Source organism: Microtus ochrogaster, unplaced genomic scaffold (genome assembly GCF_000317375.1).
Source record: "Microtus ochrogaster isolate Prairie Vole_2 unplaced genomic scaffold, MicOch1.0 UNK35, whole genome shotgun sequence".
Taxonomy (NCBI): Eukaryota; Metazoa; Chordata; class Mammalia; order Rodentia; family Cricetidae; genus Microtus; species Microtus ochrogaster.
The window spans coordinates 3,694,633-3,703,733 of record NW_004949133.1 but is presented as its reverse complement, the minus strand read 5'-3'; the positions used below and the strand labels follow the sequence as shown (position 1 = coordinate 3,703,733).

Here is a 9,101-nt window from a genome sequence, read left to right as displayed (position 1 = left end):
TGTCCTGGGAAGCCTGCCCTTTTCTGAATAGAAATGGAGTAGGATTGGATGTAGGGGAGAGCTGGATAAGAGAGGGACTGGGAGGAGAGGAGGGAAGAGAGGCTGCTGTCAGGATGTAATATATGAGAGGAGAATACATTTTAAAAAAGGGTTTTGTTGTATCAGGATTCCCAGTCCTAATAACCCAAAAGAATCAAACAGGGCAGCAGAAACCCTTTGGAAATCTCTTATCTCTGCCCAAAAGAATTCACAATGACACCCAAGCATGGAATAAACATAATTTATTCTCCTTCCCCATGTCATTAGCATTCTAGCTACTAGGCAATATTTTTTTTTTTCTGTGTATGTGAGTCCACAGACTGGAGAAGATGTCTGGGTCCCACACCACAAAGTTTTCAACGATAGAACAGAAGCACGGCTGCTTCAGTTATCTCCCGGCTACTGCTGTACCCACTGTGAGTTCCGTATCCATTCCAATCAAATGCAGAGAAGTCACTACACTGCAAGGGATCACCTTCTGGGAAGTATCCTCCTCCACCAATGCAGTGCTGAAAAACAGGGGGAGGAAGTAGCAATAAGAGGTGTTCCAGTTTGAATGTGAAGTTCCCTATCAAAAGGTGTTATATACTGAAGACCTGGTCCCCAGGATAAGTAACATTCAGAGGCAGCACTTTGGGGAAGGGACTAAATATGAGGACCCTGCCTTCTTCAGTAAGTTAATCACTAATGGAGTCACTGTTTTGGACTATTTGAAGATGGTGAAGCTGGGGATGGGGTGGGGTCACACTGAAGGAGTAAGTGGCATATTTTGAAGAGCATTTCCCCCTGGCCTTTCCTGGTCTTTCCTGGCTCCTTGCCACTATGAAGTGATCTATCTTGCTCTGATATGACTTTCTTGCATGATATTTCTACTTCACTACCAATTTAAAAGCAATAGAGCCAAATGAACATAGGTTAAAATCTCAGAAACCATCAAGCTAATGAGGCCTTTTGTTTTAGTTAGGGTCACTATTACTGTGATAAAACACCAAAGCAACTTGGGGAGAAAAGAGTTTGACTCATACTTTCATATACTGTTCATCATTGAAGAAACTCAGTGGAGTTCCTGGAGGCAGGAACTCATGCTGAGGCTGCAGAGAAGTGCAGTTTTATGGCTTGCTCCCCATGTCTTGCTTTGTCTGTTTTCTTACAGAACTCAGGGCCACCAGCCTAGGTAGGCACCACAATGGACTGGGACTCCTTCAGTTGGCAATAAGCACATGCTCTGCAGGCTTGCCTACAGCCTGATCTTATGGAACAATTTCTTAATTGCTTTTCCCTTATCTCAGATGACTACAGCTTGCATCACGTTGTCATAGGTCTAGCCAGCACACTTCCTTCCATATATTGCTTCTCTCTGGTGTTTATCACAGAAGCAAAAAACTGACTAATATAGCTAATGAGTTCAGAGACATCTCAGCCAAGTTCAGTGTGACTCTTTGTCCCTCATCAGACTCTCTCTTTTGGCAGTATTGACCTATTTGAACCACAACCCCCACTTCCATTGGTTTTAGTGGCATCGTTTTCTTTCTACCTTTCCTTCAACTTCTCTGAACCTTTGTTCTCAGGTTCTCTGGCAAGACTTTTTCTTCATTGATTCCTTAAGTGCTACTTCTCAGAGGGACACATTTACAACACTCTTATACTTTGTGTTATCCCTTTAGCTTTTGTTATGGACAATTCATTGAAGGTTTAAAATCCTTTTCTCCAATCCAGATGTTTCTTAAGTTTAAGACTTAAAGATTGGACTGCCAATTAGAATCACTACTCAGGGTCTTCACATTCCACATGGCAACAAACAAGCAAACAAAAGCACAATTACTTACAACCACGCATAACTTAAACATGTGGATTTTTGTTGGGAAATTCTTTGATAGTTTTGTTATTGTGAACATCATAGTCTGGGCTTACACAAGCTAGAATGACTATGATGCTTGTTGACAATTCAAATCTTGTGGGACCACCATCACATTCAAAGTTCATCAATGACCAAAGCATGTAACATTGGGGCTGGAGAGATAGTTCTGTGTTTAAGAGCACTTGCTCCTGTTGCAATTGACCAGGTTTGGGTCTTAGAACTCATATGGGGCTCACAACCATTGTAACTCCAATTCTAGGGTATAGAATGCCCTCTTCTGGCTCAAGGGCACCAGGAACTCAAGTAACACACACACATACATATGTGCAGGCAGAACACTCACACATATAATATAAAAATATCTGAAACAAGACAAAAAATCTCATCCAAATAAGCTAGTAACACAGGGGCTGGTGAGATGGCCCCAAGGTTTAAACATCTTATGACACTATCAGAGAGACAAATTTAAGATCCCAGCTTCCTTATCAGATCCCAGCACTCAATCAAAAGACTTTATCTTCAGTTTCCAGGGATCCACTGTGTCCTTTTGAACTCTGTGATCGGTTGAACACACATGCACACACATACAAATGAGTTCAAATAAGTGTTTTAGAAATTCAGCATCATATGACTATATATCCCTACTTGATCACAAACATATTCAGCATCCAGACATCTTGGCTTACCATATGATGTTAACCTCCTCATATGCAAACTATGGAATTATTCAAAATGACTTCTCCTAACATTCTCTGTGTTAAATTATTAATAAATTTTAAATATTTAGAACTTATTAGTGTCCACCCTTGCTCCAAATATCCACCACACTTCATCAGACTCTCATTTGGACCATGGAAGTCATCTTAATGCTTATTTCCTTATGCTTAGATTTTCCCCCAAGAGAATCTGTCATCGCTAGGCCACAGTGTCATTTCTGAAAAAAAAAAAAAAGAATTCTCTGAGGAGTGGGTGGGGGCTGGGAAGAGAGGAAGGTGAAGGGAGCAGGAAGTACAGAGGGAGAGGAAACTGGGATTGGTATGTAAAATAAAAAAGATTGTTTAAAAAATAAAATAAGAATGCTTAAGTCAATCTTATGTACCCATAAAACATTTAAGTGGTGTCCATCCCTTATACAGTTCAATAACCACTGGTGTGATGTAAAGGTTGTTTCCTGATCTTTTCATTAACATTGGACATTTCCAAAATGAGTTCTTCCTGTATCCCACATCCATTTTACATACTGAAATAGAAGCAGCTTGATACACTCTTAACACCACATGCTCTCCCCATTTCATCATTCCACATCACAGTCCCACGGTCCACCTTGACAAAAAGATGTCTCATCTTGACCAGGTGAAGGACACGCTAATGACTGAGGAATGAATGGATACTGAGATCTTCAGGATCACCTTCCAAGAGCTGAAAACCCTTTTCTCAGATTGTTACTTTAAGGAGGTCTGGATCCCAAAAGAACATGCTATATTTCTTTTTGAGACAGGGTCTTACTATGTAGGTCTTATTAGCCTGGAACTCACTATGTAGACCAGGAAGACCCCAAACTCACAGAGATCTGCCTGTCTCTACCACCTGAGTGCTGGGATTAAAGATGTGTACCACCATGTTTGGCCAGAACTTGCTAAATTGTTACAGCTTTCCCTATGGTCAATGTGCCTTTGCCACAAATTATTAGAAAGAAAACAAAACAGTATGAATCCAATTATCACAGGCTCAGGGAGGCATCAGATTGCTGCAGTGGATCTTAGTGCACCTGCCTTGGCACTTAGTTGCTATGCCAACATCCAACAAGAGAAATTCTTTGTGATAGGAGAATGACCTGGGTGAGGTTTACCAGATGTCCAGGACTCTCCTAGTCACTACTCAACACAATGAAAATCTGTATAAACACTGGAAAAGGTTAGATAGAATTTGTTTTACGCTAAAAGCTAAATCCTGGTTGGGGAGTGACTCTCTAACAATCTCAGGCCCCAAAGGCTCCCACAGGACTTCCTGAATGCAAGTGTCATCCTGACTTGATGTAGCAAGTGTTTTATTCTAAAAGCTAAACAGTCACAGTTCATTAAAAGTTTGTAATGTTGACTCTGGTTTTCAACAAGACAGAATATCTGTATCTCCAAAGAAGCTCTACTTCCTGAGACCAAGTATGGTACAGGAAAATGTCACATGTTCATAAAGGTGCACACACTAACATGGCAGTCTCCCATACTCAGTATTCACAGATACACACAGGCAACTTAAATCTTATTCATGTACTTCTTTGGTCACTACACAGACTCACAAACTTGGTGTTACATCCAGTGACCTTCATCCCAGCACACAAGGCGTTGGCTGCTCCGTCATTATTAAACACTCTGAATTGGACATATCCTGCAGTGAATTCATCTGAAAACAAAAGACAGGAAACAGCATTCAAGGAAAATTCTAGAAATAGCTGTGAGACCAGGCGTTGGTAGTGCCAGGATATACAGCCTAAAATATCAGATCCGTTAGGGAAGCCTTACCTACTCCTGTTCACAAACCACAAGAACCAATTGTTAAAAAGGTCCCCATCTGCCAGAGCTTGAATGGAGAAATTTCTGATATGGCAAGGTCTCTACTGAATATCTCCCAGGGTTTGTCACAGCAGTTGGCAAGTGTATTCATTTTGGCCCTGTTCACATTGACATTGCTAACTTTTCTTTAAAGCCTTACATTCCAAGAATAAATAAGAAGAGCTTCAAATTATACAGAACAGGCTTAGCATTCATAAAGGGCATGTGTCATGCTTGTATTTATATCAAACAACATGTCAGTCACCCCTCAAAACAAAAATAAAACACTGTTTTTTTTCCTGTTGTTCAGCCCTGTGCACATGCACCTGGTCTGTTTCTAAGAAACCTCTGACTGATAATGAAGTTGCCAAGAGTAGATTCTGGAACCATGCTTCCCCAATGCAAATGCCAACTCTCTTGCTTATTCCCTGTGATCTCAGGCAACTTCATGGACTTCAGTGCTCCAGTCTCCTAATCTGTAAAATGGGTTAGTGGTAGTTGAGAGCCCAAGGGCAATCAACTGAATGAAGCAAAACACAAACTCTCACAGAAGATAAGCAGGCTGTGGTGGATTGTAAATGACTGCTACTTATCACAACTGAGTGTCCTGCAAAGGATTCAGTAGCATTAGAGACTCACTCTGGCCACTGGGGGAGTAATAAGAGGATGTCTTCTGAGCATCACCGAAGTCATAGAGCACAGGTATCGCTGGACCATTATCAGTAGAACACTTCCCTCCATTATTTTTCACTGGGTACTTCTACAAGGAACAAAAGAATCTGTTGTAATAGGTGCAGCGGGCCACTTCCCGCCACCCAGCTAGCTTTACCTGAAATAATTACACAGAAACTGTATTTTTTTAAACACTGCTTGGCCCATCAGTTCTAGTCTCTTCTTGGCTAATTCTTATATCTTGATTAACCCATTTCTAATAATCTGTGTAGCACCATGAGGTGGTGCCTTACCAGGAAGGATCTTAACCTGCATCCATCTTGGAGAGGAGAATCATGGCGACTCTGCCTCACTTCCCTTCTTCCCAGCATTCTTCTGTTCTATCTACTCCGCCTACCTAATTTTCTGTCCTATCAAAGGCCAAGCAGTTTCTTTATTAATTAATCAATGAAAGCAACAGATAGACAAATGACCCACCTCCATCAAGAATCCACTAGGTAAGGATGGCAGCATTGGCACTCACAGGAACATTACCATCTACAGAGAAGTAACTGTATCTGAGATTGTTTCCCAACTACGCAGATAAGAAGGAATCCTTTCTTTTGTCTGTGTCTCTCTGAAACTCTAGACTGCTCCCTCTTTTATCTTCTCTTCACTCCCCTTCCTACTTCTCTACTCTCTTTTCCACACACCCCTACTCTTTGCCATTCTTGGCTCATTGCTCTTTAGAATAAAGGAAATATTGAACACAGCCCACTGAACCTCAAACACCTGCCTTTCTCTCCATACCCATGAAAAGCAGCCTCAGTCAGCAGTCTTGAGTACCTGGTACAGGCCGAACAGATTATGACTCATGTTCTGTAGGAAGCCACTATAGGTGCGGTACCTCAGCAGGGAGCTGTTCCTCCAATTTTTCAGGGGGCTATTGTTGGGCACATGCCAGATGCCCAGGTTCTCAGCCTGGATGTCGAAGTAGCCAGGGTTCTGGAAAGCAACCAACACTGAGCCTGACCAGACCAGGAGATTTCACTAAGCAAAAGACCCTCATGCACAATCTCCAGCACAGCTGATATCACTGGGCTTCAGGTGGACAGAGGGACAGCCGTGCTCAGATGCCCCCATTTGCAACGGCAGTGGTCCCACCACCACCACCTACTTACCGAGAACCCTATTTGGAAGGATTCAAGGTAAGTACTTTTCACTTCTTTGCCCATATTGAAGGACAACCTTCCCACCCTCTCCATGGTATCCTTGAGCTACACTCACATCCTCACGCTTTCCCAAGTGTCTACAGAGTGTACCAACCTTGTAGTCATCACTTGTGGCCCCCTCTGCAGTCCCAAAGGTGTTGTAGTTGGCCCAGTTGCCATCCCCCTCTGGGTAGTCTGCTCTGTTGCCTTGTTGAGTGGACCAGCGATCGCCCACTGTGCACTTCCCACCCATGTTGTTCTCGTGCACACTGGCCACCAGGGTCCATCCACCACCAGCAGTGGTCATGTCACAGAAGGTCTGGTAGATGGCTCCATTCTTCGTGCGGAGGAAGTAGAGGCCATCTGTAGAGAGAACCAGTCCACAGTCCTCCTGTTTTCAGGTTCATTGTCCATCTCTGCTTTTGGAATGGCTCTAAGATCTACCTGCAATACCTGCACATAGATGTACATGTTCCCAAACATAGACACGTGCATCTATGTAATAATAATGATAATAATAATAAATCTTTTAAAAGTAAGTTAACTCTTCTACACATATGAGCTATGAAGCATGCTCAGATACTCAGATGAGGTAACAAGAATTGACAGGTTCATAGATGTAGGAAACAGAGCAGCAGCTCACAGGGAATACAGGAATTTGTTACTTGGTGGCTACAGAATTTCTATTTAAGAAATGAAAACTTTCTGGAAATGGATAGTGGTGATTCATTCCATTGTGAAAGTTTTTATGGCCCCTGAAAATCCTTAAAATGGGTTAAGTGTCAATTTTTAACCACTATGTATATTTTGTACCGTTTTCTATACATAAATAAAGCTGTTACAGAGGACAAAACCCGATTTCCTATCTGGGTTATGTGTCTGCATTTCTGAGACTGGGTCTCCCCAGGTTGACTTGGAGATTTCAGTCCTTCACCGTAGGCTTCCAAGTGTTAGGATCACAGTGTGCTCTTTAAATGTTCATCACTCACCTCGTGCCCCAGTGAACTCCTGCTTGATTTCCTTGCAGCTTCTGAACAGAGAGGAAGACACAGGATTGGCCCAGCTGTTGGTGTCCAGGTTCCCTTTAACAAGAGAAGATGGAGAGTTTCACACTCATGGGACACCCAGCCTCCCATGTCATTCATCCTAAACTCATTCCACGACTTCTCATAGCTAACATCTGAGAATCAGCAAGATTTCTAACTAGGAAGAAAAACAAAAGATTTGAAGGTGTGGAGAACTTGGTGTCTAAAGTCCTGAAAAAGAAAAATAAAGTGACGTTCAACTTTGCAGGTAGGAGAAATGCAGGGAGCCTAATGTGCCTGGAGCACGGGTCGTGAGGTCGACAGTGCAGAGGGTTGACCAAGAGACCACGGAATAAAAAAGCCTTGTAATCTTCCCTCAAAGTCATCTGAGAACCTAGAAGTATAGAAGCAAATAAGAACATTGGGGCGAGAGCTGCTCAGGTGTAAGTAGCTCCATGTTTCCCAGTCAAGTATTTTTGGATTGTATTTACCGTGTCAAGCTTCAGATCCCTATTGCCTCATATCAAGCTGAAAAAAGACTGCCGTGTGGAGATCAAGTAAGATGGCATTTAGGGACTTGTCTTTTTCCTTAAAACTACAGTGAAGAGGAATTACATATTTTGAAATAATGTTGAGGTCTTGTAAAGAGCAGACTTGAAGAAAACATTCTTCTGGAACAAATGAGACTGAGCACTTGGCACTGAAACCCCAAAGCAAAGATAGCAAACATAGGGAGTGAGTAGGGTGGGGCAGTTCTTACAGCAGTTCCCCTAGATCTACAAGTACGGAATCTGGACCAGGACTTACCTTGACAATCTCATTGCCACTGGCCAATTCCTTCAAGAGGCAATCAGTAGTACCCAGCCTATATCTCATGGACTGTGTTGTATTTACATGTCCAGGAAAACACACACACACACACACACACACACACAGAGAGAGAGAGAGAAACACATGTGTGTGTGTATATATACACACAATTAAACAAATAGAGGCATTTAGTTTTGTAGAATGTGTGAATGAGGATAATTGGGAAAGATTAGAAGGAGAAAAAGGAATAGGAAAACAATACAATTATATTTAATTTTGATTTTCATTAAAGGAATGATTGGTCAAGCTGTGGTGATACACATCTTTAATCATAGCACTCCGGTAACAGAAGCAGGTAGATCTCTAAATTTATGGCCAACCTGGTCTACAGATGGAGTTCCAGGACAGTCAGGGCTACACAGAAAAACCCTGTCTCAAACAAACAATAACAAGTGTATAATCCCTCGTTCTCAGAGACCCAGGACATGAAAGCAACCCCATCTAGTGTTGATTTCCTTTTAAACTAGAGGGTGATCTGAGGAATCTGGGGTCCTGTATTAGTACTCACCTGAACTGCAATTTCTGGTGACCACAATGAAAAACATCAGGAAACCAAACTTTATCATGGTCATCTAGAGAAAGGAAAGAAGAAGGTCGCTCTCTATCCAGACCATCTTTATCCTCATTATGGTCTCAGCTCCCGTCTAGTCGCACTTAAAGGCTTCTTCCTTTCCTTTAAACTCCTCCCATCTCTGGGTCCTAAAGCAGACCTGAACTGGAGTCCACTTTCCTTCTTCCACTGACAAAAACTACCTTCCCCTCCGTACCTGGCCAGAAACTCAGAGTTGCCTGCTGAGTTGAGGTAAGCTTCTCTCTCCTCTGCAGAGTGTCTAGTGTGGTCCAGGTGAGGCTCTTGTCCTTTTATGGGGAGAGCCTGGTGAAAATAGCCCAGACTTTA

At 42.4% G+C, this 9,101-nt stretch overlaps 1 protein-coding gene across 1 annotated transcript; it reads right to left on the bottom strand.

Annotated features, from left to right (window-relative positions):
• Window positions 1-395: 395 nt before the first annotated feature.
• On the bottom strand, window positions 396-8,769 carry LOC101979358 (intelectin-1a-like). The gene is made up of 7 exons (XM_005368605.2): window positions 8,712-8,769; window positions 7,298-7,390; window positions 6,424-6,671; window positions 5,944-6,102; window positions 5,086-5,206; window positions 4,194-4,297; window positions 396-548 (listed from the first exon to the last, which is right to left on the bottom strand). Exons 1-7 carry the CDS (start codon window positions 8,767-8,769, stop codon window positions 396-398), a joined length of 936 nt encoding a protein of 311 aa, XP_005368662.1.
• Window positions 8,770-9,101: the final 332 nt, after the last annotated feature.

Bases quoted from the DNA above. Each gene is read 5' to 3' on its own strand.
- LOC101979358 (XM_005368605.2), bottom strand. From the start codon at position 8,769: ATGATAAAGTTTGGTTTCCTGATGTTTTTCATTGTGGTCACCAGAAAT. The intron at 7,391-8,711 runs GTGAGTACTAAT...CTCTTGTTAAAG, and splicing joins CACCAGAAATTGCAGTTCAG to GGAACCTGGACACCAACAGC. The intron at 5,207-5,943 runs GTACTCAAGACT...TGTTCCTTGTAG, and splicing joins ATCTGTTCGGCCTGTACCAG to AAGTACCCAGTGAAAAATAA.